Source organism: Lissotriton helveticus, chromosome 4_1 (genome assembly GCF_964261635.1).
Source record: "Lissotriton helveticus chromosome 4_1, aLisHel1.1, whole genome shotgun sequence".
NCBI classification, from domain to species: domain Eukaryota; kingdom Metazoa; phylum Chordata; class Amphibia; order Caudata; family Salamandridae; genus Lissotriton; species Lissotriton helveticus.
The window spans coordinates 19,739,615-19,761,526 of NC_136063.1; the positions used below are offsets into that span (position 1 = coordinate 19,739,615).

General features: G+C 43.5%; 1 protein-coding gene across 1 annotated transcript in view; it reads right to left on the reverse strand.

Annotated features, from left to right (window-relative positions):
* Positions 1-839: 839 nt before the first annotated feature.
* The window catches only part of LOC144827825 (phospholipase A2 inhibitor and Ly6/PLAUR domain-containing protein-like), a 76,097-nt gene continuing 55,024 nt past the window's right edge, over positions 840-21,912 (reverse strand). Inside the window, exons 4-5 of the mRNA XM_078685990.1 lie at positions 17,234-17,383; positions 840-1,659 (exon numbers count right to left, since the gene is read on the reverse strand). Of these exons, the coding sequence (XP_078542116.1) occupies positions 1,535-1,659; positions 17,234-17,383 (275 nt within the window). The 3' untranslated portion in view covers positions 840-1,534. The remainder of the gene's footprint in view (positions 1,660-17,233; positions 17,384-21,912) is intronic.

A 21,912-nucleotide genomic window follows, 5' to 3' on the forward strand; every position in this document is an offset into this window, starting at 1 on the left:
AAATCTCTGATCGTGTGGTTTTTAAGACCTTGTGTCTCCTGTTTAAGATTCGTCAGGGTTCTGCCCCTATTTACCTGCGTAATCTCGTCCAGCCATATCAGCCTAGTCGCTTTCTCAGGTCATCAAACAAAGCCAATTTTGTAGTTCCAAGAATTCGACTGGCAAAAATTTGGGACCGAAGTTGTGGAATGCTCTCCCGTTGGCGCTAAAAACAGAAACCAACCTTTTGGTTTTCCGCAAAAAATTGAAAACTTTTCTGTTCTAGTTTGGTTTCTGTCCTTTTTCTTCTCCTTTTCAGCAATTGCTTGTTTTCTTCTTTAGTCTGTCCCTGGCGCCGGGAAACCCATTACGGGTAGCTGTGCGCAATACAAATTGAATAAAATAAATAAATAAAATTGTACCCATTCCAGACGTCTATTGGAGTATTTAATGGGAAAAAGGGGTCTCTGTGAAAAGCACGACTGAGTTACTCTAGTATCTAGCGTTAAATTACTGCGTTATAAAACGTTGGGCACCATGTAGTGTAGTTCCTATATTCCCAATAGACTCTGCGCATTGGAATAATAGATCCTGTAGTTTAGACTTAGGACTGAGGTCGACTAAGTCTCTATCAAATATATTAGACTTAATTGTGAGTGCCAGCTAGCTCAGAGGTCACTAGAAACTTTCTCGAATAAACAAGAGGGGATTAGTTTCTGACAACTGCATAAACATGACAACTTTGTTTCCCCAAGATAAAACATATCTTCAGAGTCGCGGAAACAATAGATAGATATTTTACTCAGTCAATCATACATGCTTCGTTTCATCAGAGGTGCAGAGAAATGGAGAGACGGGCATTTTCAATAAAAGTATTTATTAAACAGTCTTCTTTCTCATGCAGAAGAAATGAACTGCAACAATCGTAATACATGAGATGCATCTCAGACAGGAGTGTAAACATTTCTTTCTGGTTCTGGTACAGATTTGTTTATAATTGAACTGTCTTTAGTGGTAAAAAGGGAGTTATAAAATTGAAGGAGTCTAAAATTCAAATTCAGCTAGTGTATAAGCATGCAGCAGCGTGGTGCACTCCCTGTGTAACACACGTCAACACCAGGACTTGATATGTAATATGTATTTATATTATTGGCAGGATGTACATAGACTAAACCATCATAATTCTTTTGATGTTATTTCAAATAAAGGGATTTCAGTTTCCTCCATGGTTGCACATTAAGTCAACATTAGTGTCCTATCAGAAGGAGCATCTTATCTTTTCCCAAGCCAGTATCTTTGGGTGGTTGCAGTGCCAGGGCTTCAATCATTCAATGCACCAAGGAGAGTATTCCCTCTGGGGTGCCCAGGCGCTATACATGGCTGAATATAAAGGCTGGTGGTACATAAACAACATGGCCGCATAAACAGTACTACGCACATTGCTTCCTTGTATTCTGAGTCCCAGGGAGGCTGACAGGAGTTCATCTGCTTCATTCTTACATTGTTCCTCTTCACAACATGGGGTGTGATTGCATCAGAGGTTTAAATAATGATTTCAAAGCTTCTCGGCAGGTGAGCACTGTAAATCATAACTGTACATTTGGGTCGCCGGCAGGTGAAATAATTCACAGTAATCTTGAGAAACACATCCTGTCAAGCTATACTGTTTCGCAGCTTCACCTGTGGATAAAAACACAAAGACAATAATCAGTCATTAACATTGCTGCTACATACTTTGTTTCTCCATCTAGGAAAGAAATATGCCTATCCTGGTCCAAAGTTCACATGATCTCAGATTGGCCATTAAAACACACACTGGTAGTTGTTAAAAGCAACCTGGACCTTATTCAAGGACCTGGGATTCCAGGTTAAATTGTGAGTATCACAAAAGGTGAGGTGGGAATTAAGAGGTCTGCCTTGAACAAGGACACCGTGGGCCTAACTGGTAAATAATAATTTGAGCTTTACCTTGTCAAAAATAAATGTCAATCATCCACATTATTTTATGGAGGTTATCCAAGAAATCATTTTTTTCAATCCTTGTTTACCTTTGTCATTTACAGTAAATGTTGAACACTGTACTTGTTAATTTAACTGATTACCTCTACTCAAGAATGCTCAGTTATTTTTCTGCAAATGTTATAATGATCTGTACCACTTTCATGACAGAAATGTCTTATTTGTATCTCATCTCTTTATGCTAACACCTTTCGGATATTCTTGCATAGTCCTTAAATACCACTTCACCTTGGTGATGAGCCCATCCGTTTGTGCTCTCCACTAATTAACTTTGCTTCGTGTCCTGACTGCGAGGGCTGTTCCGCCCTGAGGCGCTTACTTGGGACCTAGGAGCCCGTGTGCTCCACTTCGGATTTCTTCTGTTTGCTTAAGGGAGAGAGGCGTTTCACGCAAGCAGCGGGAGCGGGACTGCGAGGCCCAGAGGTGCTAGCGCTTGTTCATCGCGCGCACCTGGTGCCTCTTCCCGCCCCCTCCCTGAAGGCTATTTTTACATCTCGCATTGCCTGCCTTCACCTTGTGCTCTCCACTAATTAACTTTGCTTCGTGTCCTGACTGCGAGGGCTGTTCCGCCCTGAGGCGCTTACTTGGGACCTAGGAGCCCGTGTGCTCCACTTCGGATTTCTTCTGTTTGCTTAAGGGAGAGAGGCGTTTCACGCAAACAGCGGGAGCGGGACTGCGAGGCCCAGAGGTGCTAGCGCTTGTTCATCGCGCGCACCTGGTGCCTCTTCCCGCCCCCTCCCTGAAGGCTATTTTACATCTCGCATTGCCTGCCTTCACCTTGTGCTCTCCACTAATTAACTTTGCTTCGTGTCCTGACTGCGAGGGCTGTTCCGCCCTGAGGCGCTTACTTGGGACCTAGGAGCCCGTGTGCTCCACTTCGGATTTCTTCTGTTTGCTTAAGGGAGAGAGGCGTTTCACGCAAGCAGCGGGAGCGGGACTGCGAGGCCCAGAGGTGCTAACGCTTGTTCATCGCGCACACCTGATGCCTCTTCCCGCCCCCTTCTCCTCCTCCTACTTAGCTTAGCTATCCTACGCGAACACGGGACGCGCGCAGACAGAAGCGCGGACGAAGACCGGACAAAGAGCGGGCCCTCTGTGGCCCTCAGTGGCTGAAGTAGGCTGGGCTGGGCCAACTTCATAACATTTGATTATCAGAGTTTATCTTATTTTATATTCTATTGATTTTTATAGGCGTTGGCAACTGCTGCACATTCAGTGACTCTATATGCGTCCCATTGATTGTGTGATTTGACAGTATTTATCTCATATTTTAACTCGTTCACTTGCACTATATACTTTTTCACTTTTCATAACTTGATATCGGCTGTAATATGACTGCAAAAAAGCTTAGATCTGGAAGACTGTTGGGGGGAAGATCAACAGCTAAGACCAGATCCAACCCACTTCGAAATAAGAATGTTTCAACAATTCAGCTGAAAGGTCAAAATCAGATATTCCAGCTCTGGGAGAAACCGGTAGATAAGGTGCCCCTGGAAAATACTGCTTTTAATAAGGGTGTCTCCTTAATTTCATCACCTAATCCATCGCTTAATCAACTCCCGAAGGAGGTGGAATTGGGAAATCTTAATTTAAGTTCATATACTACTGTGGGTATTCTATCTACTCCTTCTATACCTTTGGAGAATGATAAATGTTTAATTTCTAGCCCAGATAACACCAAAAATACCAAACCTCCCTTAACATCCGTAAATGTCTTGCATAATGGCACACTATTCCTCTCCAAGTTGAGGGAGGATACTAACGAAGACTCACAGTCCCTGGATATTGACCCAGTGTTATGCGAACGTTATTTGGTTGATGTACCTAGGGTATTGCTAGATGTTGCGAAGACCCCAATTGGTGCTACCCCTTCTGATCTCCATCTTTATAGTAGTACCCCCTCTTCTAATTCCCAAGATCTTTCCTTTCAGACAAACATGTCGAAAAGTCCAATGCTCAATATAACAGGGATTGAGGTTCTTAATGATCCTAGTTTGAAATTATCAGAGAAACCTATATCTGAATTTCTGATTTCCTTGGAACATTTGCTATCCTCAATTCTAACGTTACTGAACAAATTTGTGGGTAGCTCGGATTGTGTATTGGATTCTGTTACCCAAATTTTAAAGGCTTTATTATCAAAAACTTGTGAAAGGAGCTGTGGCTCAGACTCTCCTATTACAACATTTCCTCAAAAAAATTCACCTAAGGCACCTTGTTTGTTAACTGAGAATATACCTGTTGCACCTGTGTTGAAGGACTTATGTCCTATTTTGAAAACATCTGCTTATAATTGTATAAGTGATTTTGTTCCAGATATTGTTTCAGAGGAAAATAGTGTTGTACTGCCAGATGCCAATGCCGAAAAGGCATTATATCCTATTTTCGATCCAGATTTTAAAGGGCAGGAATTGGAGGAAAAAGTGGAAAAACAAGGAAATCATAAAGGAAAAAAAAAGAGGAAGTCTCTCCGTAGATTTAAAAAGAGGAGGCAGAGACAAATTCTCTTTGAGAATTCCCAAGTTTCCTATAAATCCTCCTCTATTGAGGTTGAGAATGATAATGGAGCTTTGAGGCATGACTCAACTAGGTTGTCTCCTAAATTTTCAGGGCCTTCCACTATTTCTGATGAAATTATTATTAATTGTTCTAATTTAAATTCGAGAGAACAGGGTGCAGAAAAAGAAAGGCTCATGGTCCACCCTCCAGCTGTGGAAGTAAGAAGTTCTGCCCCCGTGGTATCCACCTCTCTAAACCCTACTGCCCCTTCTTTCCACATACGGGCAGAAGGGGTAGTCTCTGGTCAAAACTCTGTTTATAAGATGATGGAAACCCGTACTGACTCATTGATTTTGGACTTTGTCCCATAATTTGACCTTGACTTAATGTTGAATAGATCCTTTTTGCTGAAATGCTGTAAAGACATCGAGGGATTAAAATTTATTAAATCAAGCGATATTGATCTAGTAACAATATTGGGAACAGAGTCTATGTCATTTATCAGGGTAAGGTTCTATTCAAACCTGATAGTGAATCTTATACTAAATAAAGCAGAAATTTTCCAGAGCCAGGGGATTGATGTGGTGCCTCTTACCGCCACATGTGCTGATAATCATAATGAGAATGGCTATCATGGGGGCTCGGGTCAAGTCGGCTTCTCTCAACCTTTTGATGATTTAAAAATTCGTGTCTCAAAACAAAAAGGATAGTTACACATGTTATCCCCCCCCAATAACAATAAATAGGGGTATAACTGAAAATGAACAGCAATGGAATTGGTTACCTGGTGCTCTGTCATCCAAGGTGACAGACAACCCAAGATTGTTTTCTCACCTTTAGCAGTATCTTTTCTGTTATCTCCTGGAATGCCGCTGGCATTAATAACAACCTTGAAAAATTATTGTACCTTTTTTCTTTGAATGCCAACGTAATCTGCATCCAGGAAACCTGGTGTATTGACAAATTGAACATAGGGAAAGATTACTTCGTATTGGAGGTGGCGGCAACCCCCTCTAGTAGAGGTCATGCAAAAGGGGGAATTGCTTGCCTATTATCCAATAGAATAAAGTGGAGCTTCCCCCACCATATAGACCCCAGTAACCTTTTCCAGGCAGTGACTCTTTCCAATTTAGATAAAACTGGAGAGAGACACCCCCTTGTTATATTAAATGCCTATATTCCGCCAGGTGATCCTTTTAATACTTTGTTGAAACAAATTTTTATTTTTATTAGACAAATTAAAGAAATAGCCCCTCTCTCTAATTTCCTGTTAGTTGGTGACTTAAACTGTAAAGTTTCCAAATTCAGTTTGGAGCTATTCAGGAATAAAGTAAAAGAGGAGGTTTTGTTGATTCCCCAAGCCCTCTTTCCAGACAATATAAAAACAAATAAACGGGGTAAATTGCTGCTGGAAGAATTATACAGTACGGAGGGACTTATAGTTAATGGTAGGCTCCCATCCGATGTTCCTGCAAACTATACTCATAGTTCCTCCAATAGCAAATCAATTTTAGATTACATGATTGTTGACCACTCTATTTTCTCTCTCTTAAGGGATTTGGTTGTTATAGAAACTACCCTTAGTGACCATAATGTTATTATGCTAACTCTTCTAGTAGATCCCCCCAATTCTGACACCTGGGTGCTTGATAGGGATGTGGTCACCTTTCAAAAAACAGGAAGAGGTTTCTGGGATCATAAAGCTATGAAGGGCTTGGAACCTATTCTTGAAAAAACTCTATCCAATCTAAGCAATTGGCAGGGGGTGGAACAGTCCTCTTTTGAGGTTTTTATGAAGGAGATCATCTCTGCCGTTAAAAAATCGAATTTAATTAGGAAAAAAAACACCCTTCCTAAAGTAGTTGTTTCCCTTAATAAGGAAATAAATAAATTGGTGAGGGAACAATACATATGTGGAGCAGCAGAAAGATCTCAGAAAATATCTCTCCTTAAAAGAAGGAGAAGTAGGATAAAGAAAAAATTGAAAAAGAAAGAGAGGACCTGTTATGGATTGGTTTGCGGGAAGCTGCTACTCAAGGGAACTCTAGACAATTTTGGACTCTCATTGGGGAGGGTTGCGGCTCTAGAGTGCGCCCACTTCCAATCCCTATTTCTGAACAAACCTGGGTCAACTACATCCTAAGTTTGTATGCTAAGAATGATCTGCAAGTGAAACTTAGGGGAATTGGGGAAGATACTAATTCTATAATTGAATGCCCCTCAGAATTATCTATAGAATTGGCTATTAGGGATATGCGTCCATCAGGTGCTATGGGTCCTGATGAACTCCCGATATCAGTCTTGAAACAAAATCCAGCGTCCTGGAGTAAAATCGTATTCCCTCTTTTCAGGATTTGTTATATTAAAAAATCTATTCCAGCATCCTGGAAGGGGAGTATTTTGGTCCCTATGTTTAAAAAGGGCGATAGAAACTTACCCATTAACTATCGTCAAATAGCTCTCCTAGACGCAATTGGGAAGGTCTTTTGTAAATGTTTATTATCCCTAATTAACGATTGGGTGGCACAAAAACAAATCTTACCATTAGAACAAGTAGGCTTTCGTAAAGGTCACGGAACTCTGGATAACCTCTCCGCTCTTCAGACAATTACAGATAAATATATAAGGGTACGTGGCGGAAGAGTTTACGTGGCCTTTATAGATTTCTCCACAGCATTCGACAAGGTTGATCGCCCATTGCTGTGGAGAAAGCTCTCTGCTATGGGAATGCCGCCTCAACTACTAGATATGATCCAGGTGCTACATACAGACACCTGGTGTCAGGTCCTGCAAGGAGGAGACAGGGGCCTCTCCAAGATTATTCCTTCATGTAATGGCCTTAAGCAAGGCTGTCTCCTTTCCCCGTTACTCTTTTCATTATATATTGCAGATTTACCTGCCTCACTTTCTTCCTGTGATGGTATAGCTCCAATCTTGGGCGGAAAATACATTTCATGTATGTTATACGCGGACGACATCATAATATTGGATCTCACGCCCAAAGGTCTCGCCAAACGCCTCCTTGCTCTACATCAGTATGCAGACTCTCATTTTTTAAAAATTAATGCATCGAAGAGCAAAATTATGTGCATCTCAGGCCGGAAAAAACATAAATTTAGGAACTTTACCTGGTCTGTGGGAGATGACAAACTAGAGGTAGTAAAGAGTTATGTTTTCCTCGGAAAATTAATTTGTGATAATTTAAGTGCTAAACCCCATACCGATAACAGTGCCCAGAAGGCTTTGTCCCAAGGGAGAAGCTTAAGCGCATTGTATTCGGCAATGGGTAGAAGGCATTTTTCACATTTATTGGAGGTCTTCAGGGCAAAAGTCCCTTCCACTCTCCTGTATGGTTTAGAATTAATTGATATTAAGCACTGGGATTTTTTAAATAAGGTGGAGGGAAAACTGCTAAGAAGCATATCCACTATCAGTTCTGCCTGTTCAGTAGCGGCCTGCAGACTTGAGTTTGGTTTGCGCAGCAGCTGGGTGCAGGGCCTGGCAGCTGTGGTACGTTGGGTCGCAAGCATAGCCAGAGGAGAAGAGGGGACTATAAGGTTCCTCTTAAAGACTGAACTACTGGGAAGTTTAGGAGAACACTCCCTAATTGTTAATAATTTTAGAAAGGCTGTATCGCTCTTGCAGTTGGAAGAGAGCACCCTCTTTTCTTTACCCATATCCCAGCTAAAGTCTGTCTTGAAAGAAGCTACCTGGGACCTTAGCTATAGACTAGACACTACTTTAATTCTTGCTAAGAAGGGTGTTAATCCCCTTACTGATTCTTTCGCAAGAAAATTCGTCCAACCTTACGCTACTTGGAATTTACCTAATGGTATTCGGAGATTTTGGTTTTTATTGAGACAGGATTTGTTACCCATAAATAATCTTTTGTTTAAATGGTATGGAGTTCCTGCAACTTGCAATTTTTGTCATCAATCAATTCAAGACCGAACGCATGTACTTTTCATATGTCCAGTGCTGCGTCCTTATTGCAGAAAATGCTAAATCTTTTATGTTTGCCTTATATAACCCCCCTAATGAGAGATTCTGTTTCTACATTTTTAATTTTTTTAAATGTTTTTTAGATATCTTTTGAAGAATGGCATGCCTATTAATGTGTCACTTTGTGTTGCAGTAATTGCTATGATTTGTCTACTTTCACTGTGAATGGCATTTTGTATTGTATTCTTTTCTTATGTGGACCTCTAAGGAGTTCCAAAACATAATAAAGATTGAGCCCATCCGTGGGGTTCATCACACTACAATCCTCTGGCAACCAATGTTGCAAAGTGAGAAAAAATAGGAACCATCCCTTTTTCTGCTGGGGGTACAGCAGCAACAAGACAATCCTGTGGTTTCTATGGCTCCAACATGTAGTTTGGAGGAGACTGACCGGAATTTGCCACCCTAGATGAGTTGCACAGTCTGCCTTACATTTATGAAATCACCTGGCATAACCTGTATTCACCAAAAGCTCAGACACACACATGTTCACTAAGCTGGTTCTGATATTGTTGCTGGCTGTCTGTTGTGTCTGTTTGAAGTCATGAATTACAGAGCATGAAACGGTGAGTATGTAACTTGCTGTGCTTGCATAGAGCACAGGACACACATAAGAGTGAACTGCTACTGTTAGAAAAGCTGGATTATCACCCTCCTGATCACCTGCTCCTTACTGCATTCCATAGAGTCTTATTATTTCAGAGGGTATTGCTCTTGTGTAGTGCAATCCCTTGGTCTGTACTGTATGATAGATATTTAGTCAGACCAAAAAGGTAATAATTGCAGGGACTGAGGAAATTCTAGTATTTGGCATCTAATTATGTATTCTATCATCTCGTCCCCCAACAGACAGGACTACCAAAAATAATATGAAAACACATTTTCTAGATGTATATTGATTAGGTGGGACAGAGTCGCACCACAATCATAAATGGCCCCACTCTGTGAGGCTCCTGATTACTCAGGGAACAGCATGGTCTTTCTACACCAAGCAGTCCATGCTGACTCCCCCTGTGGGAACATGCCTTGCAGACATCTGGGCATGCTCTGAGCCATATCACAGGTTCCAACAACCTCCTAAGCCACTGTGGACCTAAAGCTTTAAAGCACTGTTGTAAAGTAGACTGCGCAGTGGACGCACACAGCGGGCGCGCCAAAGGTAAGCCGGTCTGCACCCGTCTGCGGCCGTCCGGGGCCAGGGGCCACAAATGCTGGCCAATTTTCTAAGGGTCAAAGTTTAAAGTATTCAAGCAGCAAACTTAGAAAGCTACAACCTAGGGGTTTAACACACTGCAGTCATAATATAACAGTGGAACAAGGAGTGAAGACATGTGCTCACTGCTCATTCAAGCTAACCTCAGCATTAGCTGATCGCACAAATCAAGAAGTCAAGTGGCTGAAATGCATACTCATTAATTTCAGGTCACTAAATAAACACAAAACTGAAATATATGACTGCATCATAGAAAAGAATGAGGACATCCTATTTTTGACAGAAACCTGGCTGAACGAATTCTCAGCTCCTGATGTCCTACAAGCACTCCCACCGCAATACGGGATCCTGTTAGTTGACCGCAGTGATACATAAATTATCTATAGACTGCTCGATGTAAGAGGCAGTGATAGGTTACTGCGAAGCTGCATCTTTCACAATAAAAGTTAACTCCAAGCAGACAATAAATAGTTTTCTGATTTATAGACCTCCGGGGCCATCTTCAGGCTTCAGGAAAAGCTTTTTGGAGTGTCTAACCCAGCCAGCACTACACTAAAACAACCTGTTTGTTCTGGGGGATCTAAACCTACATTTTGACAGCAAAACATGCGGGGAAGCGCAAGCCTTAATCCAAGAGTTGACAGGCTTCCACTAGAATAAAAATCAACATGGATAACACATCAACTAGGGCATCTTTTAAACTCCATTTTCTCAAACTGCTGGGGGCTGTCAGTTGACTGCCCAACAGCGGTCCTGTGTTCTGACCACTATTTAGTCACCCTTGTAATTCCTCTAACAAAACCTCTCTCAAAGAAGGACACGCCTTATAATAGCAGACATAGGAAATGGAGAAATTTCAAGGAAAGCAGCTTTACACAGGCTCTGTTAGCAAACCCCCTCCCTTAAACACATGGATTAACCAGGAGAGTCAGGAAGTAAATAACTGGATTAAAGGTGCACTGGAAGTGGTGATCCCATGGTTAACCAGTACCCCACGCAGAAACACAAAGAGTGCGCTGTGGTTCAAACAGGATTTAAGGATGGCAAGACAGGCGTGCAAAAATCTAGAACGTAAATGTAGGAAAGGCTTCTTAGACTCTGACAAGACGGTATATAAATTGAAACTGAGACAGTATCATGCACTTATAAAGAAAACACGGGCAGCATACTACACGGGTAGAATAGACACACCAGAGAACTCGTGTAGGGTACTATTCGGCATTTTCAAAGAACTATCCTCACTAGAAAGAACTGTAGCACCAGCCCCTTGTTCAGAAGAATCATGCAATACAATCGCAGAATACTTCACGGAAAAGGTGTCTAAGATTTATGACACCTTTACAGACAATGCTCGAAATGGACATTTAAGCCACAAGGAACAAATGAAGGAGTGGGGGGAAAATAGCATCTCCCATTTCACTCCTCCTTCTCGGGAAGAGCTGAGAAAGATAGCACTGAGCATAAAATCGGGCTCACCACAAGACCCAGCTACACCCAAGGTCATCAGTGCAGGACTAGGGACAATATTACCATACATACAGCAGCTGTTAGAGTGCTCCTTCAGAAAAGGGAATGTACCTGATATACGACCAGTCTCACTGCTCCCTTATTTCTCAAAAATAGCTGAAAAAGTGGTCAATGTACAGTTAGGAGCACACATTAAGAAACATGACCTACTGCACCCAACACACTCACGATTTAGATCATCCTACTAAACTGAAACAGCACTGCTGTATGCTACAGAGTCAGTACAAAAACGAGAGGACGAAGGCCTGACAACTCTACTGGTTCTCTAGACCTCAGATTTGCTTAATGCCTGAAAGAATTAGCCGGGTGGATGACAGATAACTGCCTGATACTAAATGACAGTAAGACGGAAATATTAATAGTCGGAAACACCCCCATCCATCTGCCCATCGCATGGTGGCCAGTAAACTTTGGACAAGTCCCCACCCCGAAGACGGAGGTAGAAAACTTGGGGATATGGAGAGACCGTAGATTATCCTTTGAGACCCAGATCAAGAGGGTTGCAGGCAGATGCTTCGGAATCCTCTGAATATTTAGAAAGACCCTAGATATTCTACCTCTGGCGGCAAGAAAAACCCTGACCCATGCGCTCTTCACATCTAGATTAGAATATGGAAACCTACTGTATCTTGGTGCCAACAAAAAAGGACTCCAAAGGCTACAAACTGTTCAGAACACAGCGGCCTGTCTAGTATTTAATCTGTCAAGGAAAGCACCCTCGAAGAATGCCCTAAAGACACTACATTGGCTACCAATCCAGAAACGTGTAACATTTAAGGCACTGTGCATTGGACACCGCACCTTACAGGACAGATGTCCTTCGTACCTTAATGACCTCATGACTCCATATAAAGCAGGAATGCAACTGAGATCCGCCGGGACCAATCTGGTGAAAGTCCCAAGGATCAAGAAGGCATGAATGGGGGCACGCTCCTTTGAGTACTTGGCAGCGAAAAGCTGGAACACACTGTCTTTGACCTTCCGGGAGGAGCCATCAGAGAAACTTTTCCGTAAATAATTGAAAACACGGCTGTTCACCCAATAGTAAGAAATAGTACATGAATCTGTAAGACACCACCTGCCGAAGATTGCAGAATAATTAATATAGCACATGGACACACATGGGGGTGTAACCAGGTGCTTTACAAATGCAAAACATAAATATTAAATAAAAGAGTACTGCCCATTCGCCCACCCGGATCCGCCTTCTGATGACTGCTGCCGGTGCTGCCCAATTATTTCACATAATGCTGATTGGAGTTGGCATGACAAATGTCTGCACGGCCCATCACAGATAACCTGTGCTGTACACAAAGGTCCGGAATGCTGGACTAGGTCCTTTAGCTCCAGCAGTGTCTACCAGAAGAGAGTCATACAAGAGACTGTGAGGGCCTCATTTGGGGACACAATTCTTGTCCCCTCACTGGAGCTGCTCCAATATCAAAACAATGGTGTAACCTGGATTTTCCTGGGCTTGTTAAAGTTAGGCGCACCCCCCCACCCTTTACTTGGGCATCACTTCAAAAGATCCTCCCTACTACCTCAGTCCTGGTCTACAGGTTTGCCTCCCAAGCTTCTAGAGACTGTTGAACCTTGGACACTATCACCAATGACTGGATGCCTTGCTCATGGATTGATTTGGCCCTTCCCATTGTTGGTCTCCTTCATACCCCTTTCTTAGGAGCCAACCCACCGAGTATCAGGCCCTGAAATGATGCACCTGTATTTGTTGATGCTACTTCACTACATGTTTTTGCCTAGTTGATTCACACTTTCCTGCAGTGGCAGCCTGCCAGTCAGCTACACTGTCTAACCCCACCTGGACTGGACAGTGATTGCTGTCTCTTACCTCTCTCACATCACGGTGCAGTTGGGTCTTGACTTCTATACAATTATTACTGAACCGGGCTCCTTACCCAATGTCCTCATGTAAATCCTCTCACCAGCTACTCTTCAAGGGTGTAGTCTGGGTGGGAGGCAAGAAGTAGGCCTCTGTATCGCCATCACCGGAAAAACCCCTAGACACCATCCTCAAGAAAGTTACATCCTTAGCGACCCAGCTGTTTTCCATGGGCCTGAAGATAGCCCATCATATGAAGACATCAAAACCACTTACAACAACATAAGCTCCTTTCAGGCCCCAGTGGACACAGTGGACTAGTGGCTAGACAACACAGAAGACCAATTTGGGCACCTGGAAGTGATGAGTCCGGACAACTTTCTTGAGCTGGACAACATGTGGATACATTTGGATTGCCGCTCCAGAGATTTCATGGACTCCGCGGAACTGGCCTGTTTCCTGGACTGCCTAACCCTGTATGCCATTTACACCACAACCCAATACCTCAACAAGAGGATGGGGCTGCACATGGAGGGGAGCGGCAACCCTGCTGGAGAAGTCCACCTGACCAATCATAAAGGGGTTATTCTGAATATAACATGGTACTGAGGGGTTGATTAGGATGGTGGGGAGACCGCCAACAACAGGGTCTTGGTGGTAGTCTCCCCACCATCCTAAAAAGCTTTTCCGCCTGCAAGGTTTTGTGGGCGGAAAGCCTGACACCCATGCATCCAATGGGCTCCTTGAGTCTGCCGATGCTGGGGCGGGTCTCCCAATCCCTACAATAGTGCCAGTGAATACCAGGCACCACCGTTGGCATTACGATGGTCAGTCCCCACCAGCCTGTAGGCCCCCTCCACCCTGAGCCCTCTTCTATGGGTGTGGGGGGCACCTGTGGTGTCCCCCACCAGGTCCATGTACCAAGTGTATATAGGACAGGGATGTGTTACACATCCCTTTTTTCCATTGCGGTGGGTTCTGCAGCAGCCACACCTGCCACAATGGAAAACCTGTACAATGCAACCGCCAAAGGCACCGTTGTATTGTAGATTCGTATGTGGGACGCCCATCTCCTTTAGGGTGGGGCCGCCCCCCATCCTAATCAGGCCCATAGGTCAGTGGCACACCTAACTCAGATAGATTTGAGGGACAACTTGGGTTCATTCATATAGCCCACATCCAAAACCAACACTGATTCTCATGCTCCCCAGGGTATATGACTGTGGCAGACCAGGAGCTGCCCTTCTCACTGTCTCCCTCGGGACCAGCTATACCCCTCCCTTATTTTCTCTCCTCTCTCCCCCCAGAGATGGGACACTGGCCATAAATAGCTCTTGCACTTATGGCCATCCCATGCCATCATATGTCTCCTGGAGTGGTATCAAAACAAAACAAACAGATACTGTAAAACTGCCTGAACAAACATTTACCACTCATACCCTTACCACCCTTTTTTTCTTTGTCTGTTCCACAACCTCATTGGCTTAACCTCCCAGTGCCAAATCCCCCCATCTGCCTACCTCCAGCACATGACCTTAGATCATGTTGGGGTTTAGGCTGCCCCTCTCCTTTGCACCCACAGCACTTCATAAAAACTGTGCTCTCCCTCCTTTCTCCAAATGTCCTGGTCCTGCAAACTACCTTCCCCACCTTCCACTCATTGGTACTGTGACACCACTGCAGTAGCCTCCTACCAAAATACACATGCCTTCTTTCTTCCTGCTCTATACTTCATTGGTTTAATTTGTTAATTGCCACTACCATAGGCCACCACCCCTTACTTTACTCACACGCAAAGCAATGTGCTGAACTCTCGTGTTGAATAGAAGGAGAGCGTATCTTCCCTGACCTCTAAGCACACTGACATTAGTCCTTTTCCAAGAGACACATCTTTCAGCAAGGGAGCCATAGAAACCCAACAAGGACTGAGTGGTACAAGTCCTCTAAAACTGCTGAACCTCAAACAGTCATGACCCTACCGCACTCAGTGACACCATGTTTAAGTCCAAATTATGTGGGGTGGCCATTCACATTTGCAAATGCCTTCCCTGTAATGTTCCACATAACTGGGACTGCGACAAGCTCTGGACAGGCAGTATGGTGTTCAACGTGGGTTTGCCTGTTCTCCTAACAGTGACAAATCTGCCATTCTTTCATACCTCAACTACCCCATCAATGAATTCTGAAAATTCTATAGTATATTGGGAGATGATTGGAAACTAGCCCCGGACGCTGTTCTGGATGGCAAGGGCAATATCTATATAAATAGTCTTGAATGGCCCTACTAACAACACCTCTTTAGACTTGAGAAGGATTGGTACCTATCCAATTCCTGGCCTTAAGAACACAAACAATGCCATTCTCATGGCACATACAGTGAATGGTTTGCAAATGCTCCTTGAATCTTTTATGGTCTGTATGGAAAGCTTCAATTTGAAGGTGATCCTAAAGAAAACATTCAGAGGGACGTATGGTGAAGGAGTTTTCAAACACAGCAGTTTACCATTAAAGGCTACAGACATCCACAATTAATACCTTTTGTAAACTAAGGATTGTATTTGAAGGCTCTGCAAATTGGAAACCCCAAATAATGCTCAAGAACCAGCAGCCTAAAATTTGTCTGTTCTATTTTCAGATTTGCCTCTAAATGAGCTGTCAAGTCCAATAGTTTTAAGATTGCTCGGTGTACCTCCGGGTTCATCTGCCACAAAGAACTGGGACTACCTTATAATGAGGATACCATCAGATGACAACCAATGGATATATGCTAATCTATCTGGGACAAATATGTAACCACTCTGAACAGATCTCTCATTTCTTATTTGTCTTTCTCTTGATAATACTTTTAAAATACCCTGACTAGATTTTATTAGAACGTTGCATTTTCTCCTAGTCTCAAGTTGTACTCTGAAGAAGGCACCATTAGCATCATTCTTTCAAAAGTAGAGCTGAAATGAAAATTAGAAGGGATCACACTGGCTGCAGGGAAGGGTGACATAGTTTTAAAAACAAAAAGACTTCAATTTTACCCAATGCAGACCGGCCCTCAGTTATCTTCACTGTGCCTATCTGTACATCTGAAATGAGTTTAGAAAATAATGTTGTGAGAGTTAGGAAATGTCCTCTCCTATCAGTTTCTTCATCACATGAATTGGTTGTATGTTTTCCTATTCTATTAAGATTTATGCATTTAATGTTTTGGTTGCAATAACTGTATGTGTTGTATTTTTATGGTTTCATGTGTCAACTGAATAAAGATTGATTGATTGATTGATTTGAAATGAGCGTACAAGGCTGCTCTGCTCAATCATACCAGAGACATTTGACATACATAAATGCACATAGTGCTTATGTGCTTTGTCACTCTATTTCATGATGTGGATTTTACGCATTAAGACTGTTCTATTAAGCACCTTTCTGGCATTAGGAAATGAGCATTTGCCATACAGCAGGTGGCTTACTTCACTTGAGATCTGCCGAACACACACATAGGAGGAGCAACGCTGACTGCTGTGAGGTGTGTGTGTAATTCTAAGGAAGGGGTAGCCATATCCCATAAACACTTTAGCAGCTGAGTGCATTGTCTTTAACAGGCTGAAAAGGAGCCTGGCGACCTGGATGTGGTACCGAGCAGCAGCAGCTATCTGGATACTGAGATACACACATTCCAATGGGTCAGATGTATCAAACTGTGATGCAGCGCAACTCAGAAAGACATCTTAAAAAAGTTTTGCCGCATACCTGTTCTCTGTCAGTGCAGCCTAGCGCCAGAGTATTTACCATTGCTTCATGGTGCAAGGGTGCCTGCATTGGAGGCAGTGTTGTATTGTTTTTGTGAACGAGGGGACACCTTTAGAGGTGTTATCCTCTTTGTAAGAGTGCTGCAGAATGCAGCACATGTGGACAGAGGAAGTTATAGAGGTATTTATTCTTGTTGTGCCTCCAACATTGTCTAGGTTTATGCTACACAATTACCACATCATCACGTTCAATTGGACATGATTTCTGCTTAGTATTTTGCGGAAACGAGCACGCTAAAGACATTCAGTTGGATTAGTGTGAGCAGCATTTAGTTTGAAAGAAAGGATCAGAAATCTAGAAGATTGTTGCAGTGGGAGATATAACTCAAAATTACAAAAATTGGTTTAACTCACCAGGTATGGAGGCTGTTCCGTGGAAGCTGGCGCAGGTGGTATGCTCCCCGGTGCACTCAACATCTCCAGCCACTGTGCAGGCATCCAAGGCCTGGTCAGTGTAGCAATCTTTACATTTATGTCCATTGGGGGTCTCGTTTGCAGCAGGCACTGAAATAACACAAGACACGAATTGAGAAATCTAATTATGTTCAGAAAAGGGGTGCAACATGGAGGCCAAATACTCCCAACCTAACAACACCAGCATTAAATCCCACACTTTGTCTGAAACTAAAACAAATGTTATGTTCAACTTATGAGACACAGATTTTTCAACTTAATTTTTGCCCAGAATGACAATTGGGTTTCATTGACTGCTATAGAATAGTGTGTGTTTTTGGTAACGCACTAGACCTGTACATTGTTCTCGGCCATTTTTTCCCTGGTCCCCGACCCGTCATCTTGTCTATTCCCTCGTCTTTTCACCCTTTTCCCTCTTTTCCCCCTTGAGGATCCTCAAATGTTTGTTCCCCTCTCTGTTTTGCCTTTTCTCCATACCCTCGAATCACTCCCACCCTCCCTTGGTGGTGTGACTACGTCCCCCCTCCGACCCCACTTAATGGAACTCTGCCTGAGGAAATCTACTGTTTGTATATATATGTATATAGGGATAACTCTAATCACTAGTATAGGCAGTAGACCTTTGTACCATCTACCATTCCCATTTGACTCTTGGAGTATATCCATCCGTAGCCCTTCCCTATGTATATTGAGATACCTCTAATCACTAGTATATGCAGTAGACCTTTGTACTCTACCATTCCTATGTGACTCTTAGAGTATATCCATCCGTAGCCCTTCCCTATGTATATTGAGATAACTCTAATCACTAGTATATGCAGTAGACCTTTGTACTCTACTATTCCTATGTGACTCTTAGAGTATATCCAGTCATATCCCTTCCTTATGTATATAGAGATACCTCTATCACTAGTATATACAGTAGACCTTTGTACCATCTACCATTCCTATGTGACTCTTAGAGTATATCCAGTCATATCCCTTCCCTATGTATATAGAGATAACTCTAATCACTAGTATATGCAGTAGACCGCTGTGCTCGCTACCATTCCTATGTGACTCTTAGAGTATATCCATTCGTATCCCTTCCCTATGTATATAGAGATATCTCTAATCACTAGTATATGCAGTAGACCGCTGTGCTCGCTACCATTCCTATGTGACTCTTAGAGTATATCCATTCGTGGAGAAGCGTGGCTCAGTGGTTAGAGGCGGCAGACCCAGAAGCTGAGATCGACCGTGGACCAGGGTTCGATTCCCCGCCTCGGCGGGTCTCGGGCTCAAAATTCCACGGACTCGACAATTCTCGCTCCGGTGCCTACTCGAATCACGGGGTCACACTCTGCAACTCTGGGCAATAGCTTGCTTAATCTCCACTATGGCCCCTCGCGGCGGGATGCCTGGCTTTCACCTTGTGGACACCCTGCCGGGGTTTCTCACAGGGGAATACCAGGACGGGTTCCCTAATCAAGCGCCAGGATGCCCTTTGGGTGACAGGTTTGCGCTATATAAGTACACTTACATTTACATCCCTTCCCTATGTATATAGAGATAACTCTAATCACTAGTATAGGCAGTAGACCTTTGTACTCTCTACCATTCCTATGTGACTCTTAGAGTACATCCAGCCATATCCCTGCCCTATGTTTATAGAGATAACTCTAACCACTAGTATATGCAGTAGACCTTTGTACTCTCTACCATTCCTATGTGACTCTTAGAGTATATCCAGCCATATCCCTGCCCTATGTATATAGAGATAACTCTAATCACTAGTACATGCAGTAGACCTTTGTACTCTCTACCATTCCTACGTGACTCTTAGAGTATATCCATTTGTATCTCCTCCTTGTGTGACTTTACATCTTGTACATTTGCAATTTGTGTCCGTGTGTATCCTTTATGTAACGCATGGAATCCTAAGTTCTTATGTTTCTCAACTGGGTCTTATGTAAAGCGGTCTGACACCTTCGGGTAAAGTTCGCGCTATATAAAATCGCATATATAAATAAATAAATAAATTGTGTCACTCATTTTCACGACTCCAGCCCCATCGCAGTGTTGAGTTTCATGACTCTCTGGTGGCTTAGGCCTCTCAATCATATCTTTGAGGTTTGGCTTTGCATGGCCTCATAAGTTAGAGAAAGGTAGCTCAAAGGGCTGCCTTGCCTTAATTTACAACAAGGAGGCATTCCATGGATGTTCCTGTACATCAACACCCATGGAATTTGACCCTGTCCCTGATTTATCAAATCACGTTAACTTGGGGCATCACCATAAATGCCACCCAAGAGCAGTGTAATGAGGAGAAATGTTCATATTTCTCTTTGCTTTTCCCCCTTTGCACATGTGCTGTATCTGCAGCACTCATAGAATGAGTAAAACACCACTTGTGATTCTTGTTGTGCAGGAAGGCGCCTCTTCCTGCATAAACACAATTTTACCAACAACACAGACACGCTTTTACCATGGTGCAAGGGTGCCTGCATTGGCGCTCGATTGCTAATTGTGTCCCGACGCTAGTTGAAATGAGAGGAATGCGCTATATTGTGTAAATACGGTGGATTCCTTCAGCCACTGTCCTATTACAATTCTTTGTGAATTAGGCCCTGTGTTCTTCATGTCTGGCAGAATTCAGGCAACAATACACCTGCATATCAGCCATGCTCCGGAATGCAATGTACCCTTGGGTTTTGAGTAAAAATATCTCTGCCAATGTGTTGAGAGTTTTTTAACTCACCCAATTGCACATCCAAAGTGCTACAACAGACAGACACATTTTAGGGCATGGACAAAGTAGGCTCATGACCTCAACCAGCAGACAATTTTCAGCCACCATTATGGTGTTCTGATTTCACCTTCAAATATTCAATATTCAATTAAGAAGCATGTTGTTTGTTTTTCAATCTCCACTCCCTTACTGACATTTTGAAACTATGAGCAGATGTAGAGCTAACTGGCACATGTAGACTTGCCTTCCCTTAGAGAGAAAGAAGTTGTGTGGAGAAGGAACACAGCAGTTTGCCACTTCCTCTTCTTGTCTAGCCTCTCTTTCAAGGTCACAGCTAAATACCTCAGCGACTCCACTGGCAGCTGCTCAAATACATTCAGACACTAGTGGGGGGGGGGTAGCCAGGCAATGGGTGAATGCAAATTTCAAGAGGTACTTGAAGGTGCTACGCTTTGGCGTCCTGATGCAGACTTATACACATGTGGAGTGAGGGTCATTTACTCAAAAGTTGACATCAGTTGGTGAGTAGGCCCATTGGAAGGTCCAGGCAGATTGGTTGGAGAGCGCAGAGAGGATCAGAGGCAGAGGGCAGGATACCTGAGGTCCCTTGTGAGAGAAATAACAGATGACGATCCTGAGAGGTCAACTAAGGCTGGAGCTGCTTTATGAGGAAGGGGTGGAAGCTGTGGTGTGGCCCAGTGTCAGGGGAGCCTCTGCGACATAGGAATAGAGGTCTGTTGGGGTGGCGAGTCACATGGGATGCAGGCCAGCAACATGGGTGTGTAGTTGGCCTCCAAGCTCCAAAGACTGCAAATGGTACATGACTGATGGGCCAACACCCAGGGACACCATTCGCAATACAGAAGCAGCAGCTACTACTAAAATTCCTAATGTGGCAGAGCATGCCCCTGTCAAAATAGACCATGGATGACATGAACTATTGAATGCCAAGAGAGGAGAATTTGAGCAATGGTGAAAAGCGCAGTACACACTAGTGACAGAATTAGAGACAGGGAATGGAAAATGATCCCTAGTATGGTGATAGAGTAGAGCATCAGAGCTGATCGTTAACTAGATCCTTATATTCCAAGGTACAACTAAACTACGATATGGGGCAGCACCCTGGAGAATCAACTAGATGAGACGAGGGGCAAGTCCTGGGCCAGGGGCGCTTGACAAGGCCTGAGGGCCAAAGAAAGGGGACTTGGCCTCATTATGGTCTGGCTGGACTACTCTGGAATGGGCTACATATGGTACCACTTTTTTAAACAAATCTTGAACTTCTTGGCCATGATTCTCGGGTCATCGACAGGTCCCATTCAGAGCACTGGCCTGCCATGAATGATCACACAACGTGATTAAAAGCAGCACACTGTCAATACTGCAGGAGGTCAGGAATCAGCAGTGAGAGCCACCTTGAGAAGAGAGGACCCGCACAGTTACTTATACAGTAGGAGATTTATTGAACATCAGGTCCGACTGCAGGCATACTTTTTACAAATGGCCGCAGTATTTTCCAAGCCCTCTGTAGAGTCACACCCACAGATACCAGTTGAACATCTCATCTGTCCTGGGGGAGCTTGAAAACATGCCTTCTCATGGGACAGCTTCCCTTCAGTCGGGCTAACTAGCTCCCTGACCCGGCAGTACTACACCTAGAAAAAAGTAACCAACTTGTCAATTAGACTTTCATTACTTGTCCGTGTGGCTTTCGCTAGGACGTCTAAAGACACTGCATTAACAAAGGTGTTGGGCAGCATAAAAAGTACCCCAAGTAGTTTGTGACTGCATACCATCCCCTTTTCATATTAGAAAGAGGGTGGACCCAGAAAATGTACAGCCCATTGTCATCCTGGCCATTCTGATACCTTGGTGAACCACAGCACAG